Consider the following 14,503-nt stretch of genomic DNA (forward strand, 5'->3'; position numbering starts at 1 on the left):
ATATGCAACACAAACATACCGCAGCCTCCCTAATCATACTGACATCCGTACACAGCACCACACTGTACACATGGCGAACAGCCTTAAATGACCCTGACTGCTGATAGGATGTTAAACTTCATAACCCGAACCAAACCAAGCTTACTTAAACAAGAACTTACATTCAGCACAATATGTTCGTAATTAAGACAAAGGTCGATAACCAGCTGAGTATTCTTTAATTTCATTAATTCGCAACGCATACTTTACAACGATAATTCTTAGTTCATTTTTCCAAGTTCACCGTCTAAAGGTCCAGGTACATGACTTGAGTCGCACAGCAAGCGCCCAGGAAACTAAAGATGGCCGCCGCCACCACAATCGCCACGCTGCTGCCCACAGCGTCGATGATGGTGCCGACAAACGCGGACAAGATGAATTGTGCCAGGAAAACCATACTGCTGACCACCGCTACGTCCGTCCCTAGGCCTCGGACCGACTTGTCGGCGCTATTTGTTGAAAACTGAAACAAGAAAATGTTTTTTGCTATTTCAACATTTCCATTGACTCGTTTGCCTCCGACTACAAAACAACAACATGCAGTATCTGTGTGAACATAAATGTTTTCGACTATAGACATTTCTTTTAAAGATGCACAACCGGCGACAAATTGTATTTTTCTCTAACAAAAACAGGAATAGGAAAATTAGCATTTTTTTAGTTACAAATATTACATACTTTACACCATTACTACCATTGGAAAGTTTGAACTTTTTAAATTAACTCAAGATAAAAAAATATTGAAAAGTAATTGCATCCCGAAAAAAATCCAAGAAACTATATACGCATGTTTGTGTTAATTAGACACATTTAAACATAATTATATATTGGTTATTGTTCAAATTATGGGTATCGTTTATGCTCTGTCGGCGGTGGATCATCTTAAAAGATGCTCCACCGCTGACAAATGGTATTTTTTTCACTATCAAAAACAGGAGCAGACGATAAGTATTTTTCTTCAGTTACAAAAGTTACTTACTTTACACCATTACCACCATTGGAAAGTTTAAGCTTCTAATTTAACTTAAAGTTAAAAATACAAAAAAAAATGTTTAATTGCATCCCGAAAAAATTCCGTGGCACTATATCCTATAAGAAATGAAGTGCTGATTGCGCATGCACCAAAGGCAAAATAAATTATTTTATGTAATTTTTTGTGTGAATTAGATATATATATACGCGATCAAACATCAATTATTGTTCAAGTAATTAATATCATTTATGCTCTGTCGGTGGTGGAACATCTTTAAATGTTACTCGTTGCTAACATAGGCTGTATATTTGGTCTTATACGTCCTATTTTTAAATAATTCAATAGTCGCGGTCACATGTACTTCAGTAGCGCAGCACACGAATATTTCTCCCCTCCAATAGATATCAAAGGGATTATCGCGAAAGTTTCTCTCGGCGAAATCAAACAATTATACAGTAATAAGTATACTCTGTGGAATATACAAAGCCCAAAAACAATCACTCCATGCTGTATGCCTTTCAATGGAAGGGAATAAACTCTGTCGTAGATATAACAGAATAACACATAGGTATATAGCAGTTACTTCCCATTACACATGGAACTTTTCAGAAAGCAAATCGACTAACATAGTTGTAAAATATAGTTTAGCTCATCTTTTGTAATAGCTCACTTTTGATATATATTACTTATCTAACTGTCCGTATTGAACTACTTACTTTACGTATGACTTACAAACTAACGAGTGTAACCCAGATCACTTTTGTAATTACTTATGAAGCTGTATGCAATACCAAGCTCACTTTATGAGATCGACTTCACTGACTTAGAACATACTTACATACATTATAACTTTATGACTTTTCTTTTTTAGTCAAATTTATAGATCTAAATATGACTTATGTCACCATTAGAATGAATAGCAGAATGTTAGGTAACTTAATTTTTTGGTATACTATCTTGCCGTTGGTAAGACTTAAACACGTTCGGTACGGGTTACCAGGCAGTAATCGTGGCATAAATCATTATTTCTAATATTCTCTAACGTTTAATGACATTGGTGCGACGATATGACTTTGTCCATATTTTGTATGACATACCTTACTGTTTGTGTGATAGTTGGCCAGTAACAGGTACGGCATTGTGAAGAGAGTGGCGTACATGATCCCTGCGGATGGCGACAGTATCACGGCAGCAATACGGTGTCTGGTTATAGCCATAACTATCATCCCGCAGGTATACACAAGCTGGCCACCAATGTATACCTTCTTGGCCTCTGCAAATAATCATTAAAATCAAATTGTTTTATTGGCTTGACGTTCTTGTTTATTTAGTCAATATTTTTTGTCAAAAGGCAATTCTTTTGTTAAGGTCTTAGGTGTAAGTTTTAGGGTGTTATTCCCCCGTTATTAAGTGTGTCAAATAATTAAAAAAATACTTAATATACCCACGCGAGGTTTAACAATAATATTTTGTTAAAATAACAATTTGACCGACGTTTTCGTCGGATCAATCTAGTAACTTGAACATCAAATGTTTTAATTCAGAATATTGCAGTTTAAATGGTTTTAATGCCAGTGTTGTGCTGCTCGGCAAATTTTCAATGATTTCATTTCGCATTACTAGGAAATCCAGCAAGGTACGAAATGGTTAAATAAGTAGCGAAAAATGATAATCCCTGCACTAGGCGAGGTCAATTCATCTTTCTCTACTAACCAAAGCCCTGCGAATCTAGGAATAACTAAAGCCTAACTAAGTACATAAATGTCGTTCTGTTTATTGATGACAAAACATTTCATTATGAAGCAGCATTTATGCTACTAAACCAGAAATATAATGACATTAGATTTGTTTGATACATTATTGTTTCATTTTAATTTTTGAATGTAATTCCCATATAATATTATAATCAGTATTTATTACTGTAGGCCGAATAACGTATCTCACGAATAAAGTTCTTAAACCGAGATTCCTAAAATAGGATAAAAGAATGTCACAATCTGATGATAAAATGTTCCCTAATTACGAAGAAAGAGTTTCAGAAAATCATTCATAATTTTTAAAAAATGAACTTTATTTAAATTTCCATCTGTACTGAAACAGTTTTATTATACCTCCCGTGTATATTTCAACCTGAAATTGATTTTCGATATTACGTCTTGTGTGATATAAAAAGAAACAGCAAAGACTCTATTTTAAGGTACATGTATTTGGAGACATATAGAGAGACATTCCTTTCATCAGGGCGATATAAATAGATTTTTTTTACATGAGATAAAAATCCTGTTAATGCCCTAATCAATATTTAAACACGTATACGGAATTCTTTGCGCCTTCAGTTAATTGAATAGTTTCACTATTATCAACCATTTATGGTGTCATTTGATCGCAACACGTTCCTAGAAAGATGCAATTAGGAGAAAAATCAATTTCCGGAGATGCCATTTTTAGAGCTCATAAATTTTAAGAATACTTACCAGTATTATTTATTCCAATGTATGCCATAAGGAAAGACCATTTATGGCTTTTTCATGAAACAGATAATTCAATGTCCATCTTGAATGGTATAAACTTGAAACATACTGTTATATATAACGGGAAGCATCTCGCTGATCACATTGTTTTGACTACTGAGATCAAATCCCTTAAATCTGACAGGTTAGGGAATGGGGATAGTTATTGTTTTAGCATTTAGTATGCCTCATGAAGGGAGAGAAAAAACAAAGCCTTTCTTATACGTGGAACACAAAATGCGAAATTCGGTACGATGTCAAGGCAAATAATAAGAAAAATAATTTTAGCATCATCGAAACTTCAAGGGTTACTTCTACTGTCGTTATATCCACCCTAGACCATCTCATCTTAAGAACAATCAGATGAAAAAAACTAAGCAATGGAAGGCCTGCAGGGATTTCCTTTTGATATTACAGTCACAGCAACGCCAAATTTAAAAAAACACAGTCAACCACAGTGTACCGTGATTCGATACTTTTGATGTTCATCAAAGGAACTCTATACTGGTCTGTGATTGGTCAGGTTTTACTCTTCAGAACTGCCTTTGAGATATTCAAGGGGTGCATATAACGAAAGTGATAGTAACCACTGAACTATATATTTTGACTAGTCAGTGAATTGATTGCATTATGGAATCATATAATTAATATTGTGATACCTGTCAAAACATATTTGACTTATACACTGGTATGTGTTAATGAAAAATATTTTACTGAAGAGGAATTCGAAGAACTGCAACAACAAACTACTAGTTTAAGGAATACGCATATCCAATAGAAGGAGGTTTAACCAAAAGCGTCTAAGAGAATTATTCTTCAATTCAAATTCACTAATAAAAAATCAACTGTTTCACTTTGGCTTGATCCCCGGTCTTATTTCAGCCATAGAAAAACACAACTTCTCTTCCAGCATAAGACATGACGTCGACTTTAATATTTTGCCACAAAAATCATAGGATGATTTGTCCTTACCATGTCAACAGCATGCAGGGTATTAAAGAAGGAAGATCGATACCAACCTGGTAGGATGCTTCCTACATAAGCTGATGCTTGAAACTTAATTAAGTATCCGTCTGCTGTACAGATTTTATCGTGGTAGTCGTTTATTGCCGACAACATGAGATAGAAAAATGTTTTGTTCGTCTAAATACCCATTTCCTTATCAATGAAAACAGAGTTTCCCTCCCTGCGTGTCTGGCGTAATGATGATACTAAACTAACACCAGCACTATAAATTGGTATTACTGATCGGTCTTTCCTATTTTTGTATGCTAAGTATACATTTCAAATCAACTTTGCACTCACTGTAGCGGTCCCGATGACGGCAATTCTTTAACGACGCGCGCCTTGCTCATTAAGCTTTTTCAGTATGCAAGACATGTAGGCACCATTCGGAATTACCAGTTCCGGAGGCTAAAAATAAATGGGGGATTCGTGGTGTCTGGTTGGTTAAATTAAGACTAAATTAGTAGTCTCTGTAAAGCAGTCACCCACGTATAACATTGACTCTTACCAGATATTATTATTACAATTCAGTTCACAAAATGATTTTTGATTAAAATAATTATTCTTGGAGTTGATTTTTGACAATAAATATTCGACATATATTATCCATATATTTTAGGTAAGCACGATCGTTTTTTTTCCAAAATTTTTTTTTTCTAAAACTGAACTGAGACTTAAAACTAATATTAAACCTAATCAAAATAATAATTCGGTGTGTTAGTCAGTTTTTGTCAGTGGACGATGTGTGATGTGTAAAGTATACTTAGACATCAAATACCTCTGTAAAAATATCTTATTGTTGGAGGATTCTAAAATGTGATCTGCTTCGCTTCAACGGGTTCATTTCAATATCAAATTAAAATTTACACAAAATTATACTTACTAAATCTATCGACGAGTTTTTCAATACACAGCGAATATATGGCACAGGATATAGAATACAGAGACATTCCAAAAGATCCTAACCGGACACCAGCTTCGTAGAGTTCATGTTTCACACTTCCCGCCGGCGCCAAAGGATCCCCCTCGAAGATCGCCTGACCGACGAAATCCGTGAAGTACAATGAGTAACAAACTAGTGACATCCAACAAAATAGATTCGTCAAACACAAGACAGCTATTGACCGAGGCATGTGAATGATTGATAACAGATAAGTCTTTAAAGTCACCTCTGTCGAGTATGTTATGATATTTTCAGCTTGCGTTTCAGGATTGGCTGTCGCCATTGCACTTTGGTCATTTTTAATTCCAGTATCACTTGATGTTTTTCGAGCGCCACCATTTTGTGAAATAGTTTCATCATCTAAAGAATATTTTCGAGATGATTTTCTGTTTATGGATTGTTTCAATATCTCTCTAGCTTCGTCCTCGTTAGTACTTTGTCGGATTTTACCGATATCACCTTCGGCGAAAGAATGTTTGCTTTGCCCGGTTTTACGAACACTTGCATTGTTCCTATCCGATTCTTGAGTTTTTGTTAATCCGACTCCTGATCCTGACTGCTCATTGAAATTTGTCACTTTTGCAGAAATATTTTCAGTTTTTGGTCCGTCCAGTGCACCATAATTTGTAGATGTTGATTGATTTAGGTTCTTGCTGTTACCCTCGTCTTCAGATTCTGAAGATGTTTCTTCGTTCACGAATTTCTTGTATTTTGATTTCCCTTTCTTCTTCTTTTTCCTCTGTATCTGTTCTGCCATGCCGCCCCGTAACTCGTCAAGAGGTACTTCTTTAAAACTAGTCACAGTTATAAGTACACACACTATATATGCTATAAGAACCACAGTGAAAACAACCCTGGTGTGACCACCGAATGTTTTCCCGAAATTTGTTTTGTTCCAATCTATTCCGCCCATGAGATACCCGATAGAACCACCAAGACCAGCTAAAACCGTAAATGACGTAAGTCCTGCGGAGTGATCTTCTGCAATACTAATGTCAAGTAAGTAGGCCCTACATGGGGATTGTGCCGCATCACTACTGAAATCCAGTAACGCTACGCCAAAAATCGTCAAAATGATACCAGATACATGATTATCTGTCTCTTTTGGAGTGATCCACTCAGAAGAAAATGATGTAGTATTATCCATCTCTTCAGGATTTGATATGTTTAGACTTGTTTCGTTTCCTATTTCGTTAAAACTAGAATTTAACGTTCTATTGGTACGATGTGAGCCTTCACCCCCTATGTACTCTCCAAGTGTCTCACCGTTTGGAACTAATATTAGTCCGATGATTATTCCTGCTGACAGTAGTAAAATGAAAGGCCTTCGTCTTCCATATTGTAGCCGACACCGGTCACTCAAGGATCCAAGTAAAGGAACGAGTATAAATCCCATCAGAGGACTGACACACCACACGAGAGTCATCAAGGAGATTGGAACTCCTAATTTCAGAAGGATCGGGCTGACAAAAGCAGTTTCAGCGGCGTAACATAGCTCAATGCCACACACTGCTGCACTCAGACGCATCAGTTGCCATCTTGTTTTTTTCGTCGCCAGGTGTTTGAAATTTGAATCACTTCCAGCGTCCATCATCGTAGTCAGACCTTCTCCGAAGGAAATGACATACGGTTGGGCCTGGTCAGTAACCCGTTTAAGGACCTGGATGGTCGAGGTGAGAAGACCGATCGACATGGTGACAGATCTGAAAAGAATGAAAAAAGTTCTGCATTATCATAATGTTCGTACTTTTATCGAATGTTTTCTCTGTCATATGAAAGCTTAAATCAATTTGATTATTTACCGTCTACTCAAAACATTTTTCCGCATGTTAAGTGTGTAATTTTTTTTAAAAAAGAAAAGATTATGATATTGAGCGTAAACCGTCATGCCGTATTTCGATCTATGTAGATGTGTTTGGTAGCAGAACCTAAAGTAATATACATGAACATACAATATATTTCAGTAAATACAACACGAATTATTTAACATTTCCATTTCCGTCCCACTATGTAACTTTACTAAGCACAGTTGGTATTCACCAGTTAATGAACTCTCATCCGCTTATTATGAGTTCATTATCATTGGAATGTCACAGTTGTCGTGCAAGCGATCACAAAAGATGGTTGTTCCATTTCATCATAAGATTGTTATCAAATGTAAATATAACCATTGGTTTTATATTTGGTTGATTAATTAACGTCCTATTATCAGTCAGGGCCAAGTAAATCCTACAAAACAAATGTATTCTTTTCACCTCGTATAACAACTAATATAATAGATTTTTTATGTATACTTAATTGGTTGAAATGATTGATAAATGCCCATTGATAATCTGTTTTGTAAACCCAAAACACACAACTGTGAAGGCAGATCAAACTAAAACAGAATTAAAATGAACGTTACTTGACATTTTCAGAAAGTTTGATAGAAGTCAGTCAAACCGCTTGGATACCGCACGTAAGATATTGTATAGTGTATGCTACGTGGCTACAAAATCTTTAGCGATCGGTCAATTACACAAGGATGTCACATTGTAACCAGATTTGAAACCAGCATTTATATTCTGCAAGCATTAAGAGTATTTTCCGACTGCAATGACTAATTGTATATTTACACTATACTCCAACTCGTTGATAAAATAATAGAATTATAATGTTTTTGTCAATACGAATATGAATCGGTTCCAGAATGCCACGATCTACATATTGAATTTGTCGTTGTCAAACAGATATATCTATTTATGCTGCAAGCCATATAAACGTCCTTGAATCGTTGCACAATATTTGAAGTGTCAATCAACCTAATCTATGTAACTGATTCACACATTATAAACTCGTTGCATGAAGTGATGTTGTGTTTTTTCTGCATGAGGCATTGACAAAGAAAGTAAATTAGTCGCATATGGATACACACATGTATTTGAAAGATATCTCATTTGCTATGTAAAGGTCTGAAATCCATAATATTTGTGATCAAATCACAGCCATTTCGGGGATACAACACTTTAGAATTAGGCAGTAATTTGATATATATCATTGTTGTAACTGTTTCGTTGAATTTTGACATTGACAATATCTTATAAACTCATTCGGACTCAATTTAATACAAATGTTTTGAGAGGGGTTTGATAATATTAACTTGAAAGATTTATCTGTGGGATACTCATATATTGTGTCATATTCCATGTGATGGTTGGTTGCTCGATCTTGCACTTTATGTCAATATAGTTCACTGAGATAACACTATACTATTGGTGTCGCGTAATCATACGGAGACAATCATCAACAGTAGCAGACATTCTCAACGCAACGCCAACAGGTCAATTTGATTGGAGTAACCTTATATTAACGGCCAGGGTCATTTAAGGACGAGGCAGGTTTATAGTTGGAGGAAAACCACCGACCAGCGGTGAGTTTCTGTCCACTACCATGAGAATCGAACTCGGGACCCCGGAGTAGAGGGTATAGTGGTTATATATCGAGACAACTTAACCAATTACTGCAGCCGAAAACGACGCCAATATTTAACCTTCAATCTGACAATTTTTTTATAAACCCGTTGTTAATGCATTTGTTAAATGTTACCTAAATGTTAGTCTTTCGTAAATTGTTTCTGTCTATCAGAGTTGAGTATCTATTTAGCATTCATCACCATGTTATATTCCCTCTATCACGCGATCAATTTTCCACGACTGATTGAGTTTCAGCTGTGCTTCTCTCCTTCTACCGTGACCGATTTCTACTTCCGTTTCTTATATTGGTCATTGACCATGGTGACCGGTCCACTGGACAAATGGACAATGTCTACTCGTCAAATTATTCAATAAATTTGGCTTAGCACTGCTTGTAGAATATAGTTGTAGTACATTGAAGAGGCATAGTAATTTAATTTTGTCCGGAACGCGTCGGATATTATATATCCCCTCATGCCAGTCAGAATTACGAGGTTCTGCACAGGGGTCATGTTCTTCAGGGCTAGCTCCTTGATTAATATAATATGTTTATACATATGGATTTTCTGTTTACATGATTGCAAATTATATTACTGGTCCCGTCGTGTAATTTGTGACTCTAGATCTCTATCTGATAACCTTTGATAGAATTATATTTCTATTTATAGTGTAGCTACAGATTGTAAGGGACACATGTCATAAATAGCAATAAAATGATAGTATTGAGTTTGACTATGATAATTCAACATTAAAACTAATCTTGCTATGAGAACCACTATATGTATGGCTGTAAAGACAAACGCTAGACCAAGTCACATCGTGCATAGTACATTCAGATATCGGTATAACAATCCTACTAAATATCGTAAAGTGTTATTTTGTCATATTACACAAAGTTACAACTAAAGGCCCATTGGACCTGTATCACTCAACTTGTTTCAGAAGCCAAGACCAAGCTACCACCTTGAAGGCTTTAGATTTTAACTTAATCTTTTCATATCTGTGGGACCAGACCTATTGTTTATTCAAAATTGGTCACCGTCACCCAAAGAGGCTTTAGATCAATCCCTTCATTACTACAGACGAATTCGCTATATGTTTCTTTACTGGGCCCGCCCCTTATATATATAAAGCTATTTATTGCATATTGGTGTCCTGTTAGCCTGGATTCGACTACTACAATTTGGGTTTTGTTCTTGAAGCAAAGCATTTAAACTTTGTTTGTTTGATTAATTAACGTCCTATTAACAGCTATGGTCATGTAAGGACGGCCTCCCATGCATGTGGTATGTGTTTCGGTATATTCATGTTGTGTCTTGTATAGTGGAACCGTTGCCCTTTTTATACTGCTATATCACTGAAGCCTGCCACCGAAGACACCAAGCAACACACACCACCCGGTCACATTATACTGACAACGGGCGAACCAGTCGTCCCTCTGCCTATATGCTGAGCGCTAAGCAGGAGCAGAAACTACCAATTTTATAGACTTTGGCGTGTCTCGGCTGGGGGACAGAACCCAGAGCCTTCCTCACAGGGGCGAACGCTCAACTCCAGGCGGTTCCAAGGGAGGCATTAGGAAAGATAAAGTCAGTTAGGAAGAAAAGAAAATAAGATCCTAAATTAAGTCTCATTTTATGATCATGCAATGCCCTACCTGCAGGGTAAAAAAATCAAAACTGTGGAACTGAAATTTAAACATCATTCCATTAAAAATCAAACTGTGGAACTGAAACAATTCATTTTTGTTTAAAATGCTTGCATTTTATCAATCCCGGTTAGGGTACTATTGCAAAGGCCTTCTACTTCACTCTACTATCAGATATGCGATCAGTTGAGGGTCGTTGCTCTAGCAAACTAATTTAACTAGAGTGTGTTATTTACTATTAGTGGTGTCCAGATATTTTCGGAAATCGGAGACGACCTCTTTATAGAAAATGATTTCTTTCTTCGTCAAAGCTTGTTAAAATATTCATCCACCGGTGTGATCGAGCACCGCATCAAACGTATTCTAAGTGCACAGGAAATTATTTATTGTGTGATGTTTAGTTTAAAAATACATCCCAAGGCCGAGAGGAAATGTTCACAAAAATCGTTTGTCATTGTCGATAATCATGTGTCTGTACTCAATAATTGTAGTTTGTAAGGCACAACTAACCGATAAATGTGTACATTATCACATACATGGACCATATGTACAAGAAACACTAACAACTACATAGATACATTATCACATACATGAACTAGGTAACAAATAAATGTGTACAATATCTCAGGAAATGCTTATCACGTTTACTTATTAAAGCAAAAGTAACGGTATTTCATATAAAAGGTATTTCATATAAATCATCTTGAATAATTGCTCTCCTGGTGCTCTGATTGCATATTTATCCTAGTGAAAAAACTAGTTAATATCTGTCATGAAATATGATACACTGACAAACATAGTTTCCTAGTGACCATGATATATGGTGATTGAGTTTGTTAGGCAACTTACAATATTGCGTGATTTAGAAAAATTACTTATGGATTTGTAATATATCCCGCAGAAAAAATTGTAACACGTCAACAAGCGGCATTCAGGATTATCTAGTAAGATGTGATATTGTCTGGTGTACCGAACCGTATTGCTATGCAAGTCATTAAAAGAATTTCATACCCAGGCTCCTCACAAATGCAGTCCATTAACAATAAATCAATACTCTTTTTGCTTTTTTCAACAGATAAGATCCTATACTTAGACGCCTTTTACGATCATGCAATAGAGACACCGGTTACAATTCGATCAACCTACCTGCAGGGCATTATCGCTTAATCTTCACAAGCAACTGGTTCTTTATGAATTCACTCCTTCAAGATTCTCTGGAATACATACTTATCTTCTATATGCTCCAAATTGAAACCAATGGTTAGTTGATTTCACAAACAAGTTTGTTAGCCAATGACATTAATCAATGGCAAGTCCTTAGCTTGAGGCCGAAAAGGTAATTGTCGAAGTTTACTTGCATCCCAAATATGTCAATTCAAAATCCTTGAAACCTGATGTCATATCATAACCACCACACGAATTTCATTGCGAGTAATAGGTAAAAACCACCATTGTGAGTAAGGTTTCTGAATTGTGAAATGGGTTTTATTCTTTAAAAGACTCCAATATTTAGCAAAAACACGTTATCTTAACATTAGTCTTATGTTCTTTACAAATTCTGAAGTGAGCTCAGATTTACAGACATGTTAGAATAACGCTGTGTATACGTCGTTATTAAGGGGTATATAAATTGCTAATTACATACTGTACATATAAAACATGACATAGCATGTACAAGTGTATTATCATATTATATTTATATACACGTTATGTAGGTACTACTTATCATAATGTACACCTTGATGTCTGAGTGCATATGTAAGTGTTTGTGTGTTGGTTTCCATTTATGTAAAATGTTTGAAAATAAAGTCTAAAAAAATTAAAATTAAAAAAAAAATGTTGATTACTATACAAAACTGGCGACATTCAATTTTCTAGCCCCATATGTTAACCAATTACATCGTCTGAATGACAGAAAATGTGTCGCAAATGTATACATAACACAGAGCATGGTACTATTAAACCAAGAAAAGTCATAATCTGTACTTACGTCATAATTGTCTTGATTGGCGAGCGATATGCAGGGCTACATTTGTAGCTGTCCTTAATTTAAGAGTATTTACTTGGACAAAAAGCCACACATGAGGCTGGTACAATATGTATATGGTAATAGTATGGTAACTAGACACCGCATCGCGTCAAACCCTGTGATAAACCACTTCACGTAATAGAAGTTTCAACTATTCACCTTTTTTTTTTAAATTTTTGGAAAATATATTTCCATATCGCATACAGCTACCCTTAAACATGTTTGCATAAAATTATATGGTTGAGTTCAGATTAAAACGTAAACATGGCTTGGTTTTTTTAACTTAATGTCATTTCGACATATAGGATCAGTGAAGGTTGGTCTCCCCAGTAGGGAGTGTAAATATGTGTAGTAGTGTGAATATAGGAGGCTGTGGTATATTGGAATAGTCTCCTTGTAGCAATTGAACTCTTGTCCATTTTAGTGTCTCACCAAAGCTATAGACACTCAAGAAGGGCATTCCTCCAGGTCATATTATAACGAAAACAGCGAAATCGGTCGTCCCACTCCCTTTATTTTTGGGCTCAATAGGAGCAGAAACTACCACTGTTATATGGTATATCTCGGCCAGGGGACAGAGCGGAGAGCCTACCTCACAGGGGCGAGTGTTCAACCGAAGAGCAAAGACCATGTCAAAGGAGACGTTAAGAAACGGAAAATCAGAACGGAAGAAGAGGAAAGATTTGATTATCTAAAAGGAACAGCTGTTACAACTCCAAGGAATTAAAAAGAGCACCTGTTTAGACCATGATGAGTTTCCACCAGAGGCAAACAGCCAAACCTTCCCACAACAACCACACAAGGTTTGTTTAAATGGTAAGTACATATCCTAGATTTTCTCTTATTTCATTATCAATCAAGGCAGTAAGAATGGTAAGGAAAACGCAATATTTAGAATAGTCAATTCAAATTAGGTCACTATTATACCATTATCATGAAATTAATTAGAAATGTACGCTCACTCATTTCGATCTTTCTCTATGTGTCAATGTTGATGGTTTCATTATCTTATATTTGAATAAGACTCATTCTAATATTTCCTTTTCACTCTTAGCATTTATAGAAGGACGAAACAGATGAATTGTGAAACTTGTAGCGGTGCTTAATACCTTTAATGTCTTTTTGAAAATCCTTTAATTACGTCAGTTCTGCAATACTTGATTACCGGAGTAAAACGCCTACACTGTTCCAGATTTGCCCCCGACAAAGAAGAAATAAATACAAAAGTGCAAGCATTTCTTACTCAAGGAGACCTTCAGATAAGTTGATTAAGCCTTATCTGCAATCGCCGCTTCCTTCAGCCGTCCTTAGAGATCTATTCAAATTAATCATGCTGTCTGTTCGACATTCTTTCGTTTTACCCACAGGAAACCTCCGAATCTGAATAATGATTGATGCAGTGATACAATTTCTCCAATACTGTCGAAGGAATTAGTATAATGATTTCTCGGTTTGTGTTCATTAATAATTCTTCAGTTACTGATCTGCTTTGCTTGTTGTCTGAAGTACGCTATGAATGACAAACGAGTATTCGCAACGAGGTGGCGGAATCGAACGCTCCGCACTTGAAGGTGAATACAGCCGATAAACGGATTAACGGAGAGGGCTGGAACGTATGTTCAATAGTGACAAACAAGCGCTAACTACTTAATGCAGATCGAGTCTTGGAGAGGTCTTTTGGATGTACAAACTAATTTCGGTAAGGTACAATTGATTTAAATTTGAACGAATGCCGCGTTGTTAGTACCCTTGAAGTTGAATGCCTTGGATGGGAAAGGAAAAGTGCCTAGTTTCGTATATTGGCATGTTTTGGAATCAGGAAATCTTTGCGGTTTTGTAACAAAGAAAGTTGGTTAAAGTTTGGTGAGTTTAAATTTCGTGTTTCCCTGTGTTCCGTAAATTTC

The 14,503-nt window shown here is 36.0% G+C and overlaps 1 protein-coding gene across 2 annotated transcripts; it reads right to left on the bottom strand.

Annotated features, from left to right (window-relative positions):
• Positions 1 to 201: 201 nt before the first annotated feature.
• LOC138321244 (proton-associated sugar transporter A-like) lies at positions 202 to 12,715 on the bottom strand. Of its 2 annotated transcripts, none has more exons than XM_069264777.1 (4): positions 12,561 to 12,715; positions 5,411 to 7,173; positions 2,110 to 2,285; positions 202 to 502 (listed from the first exon to the last, which is right to left on the bottom strand). In XM_069264777.1, exons 1-4 carry the CDS (start codon positions 12,563 to 12,565, stop codon positions 287 to 289), a joined length of 2,160 nt encoding a protein of 719 aa, XP_069120878.1. In that variant the 5' UTR covers positions 12,566 to 12,715; the 3' UTR covers positions 202 to 286. The 2 variants fall into 2 exon arrangements, with proteins under 2 accessions (XP_069120878.1, XP_069120877.1); XM_069264776.1 differs by lacking the exon at positions 12,561 to 12,715 and adding an exon at positions 11,717 to 12,494.
• Positions 12,716 to 14,503: the final 1,788 nt, after the last annotated feature.

This window comes from Argopecten irradians, chromosome 4, assembly GCF_041381155.1.
Source record: "Argopecten irradians isolate NY chromosome 4, Ai_NY, whole genome shotgun sequence".
NCBI lineage: Eukaryota > Metazoa > Mollusca > Bivalvia > Pectinida > Pectinidae > Argopecten > Argopecten irradians.

Coding starts and splice junctions, on each gene's coding strand:
- LOC138321244 (XM_069264776.1), bottom strand. Junction 2,286..5,410: donor AAAACTCGTCGATAGATTTA/GTAAGTATAATT, acceptor GATTATTTGCAG/AGGCCAAGAAGGTATACATT. Junction 503..2,109: donor ACTATCACACAAACAGTAAG/GTATGTCATACA, acceptor TTCTTGTTTCAG/TTTTCAACAAATAGCGCCGA.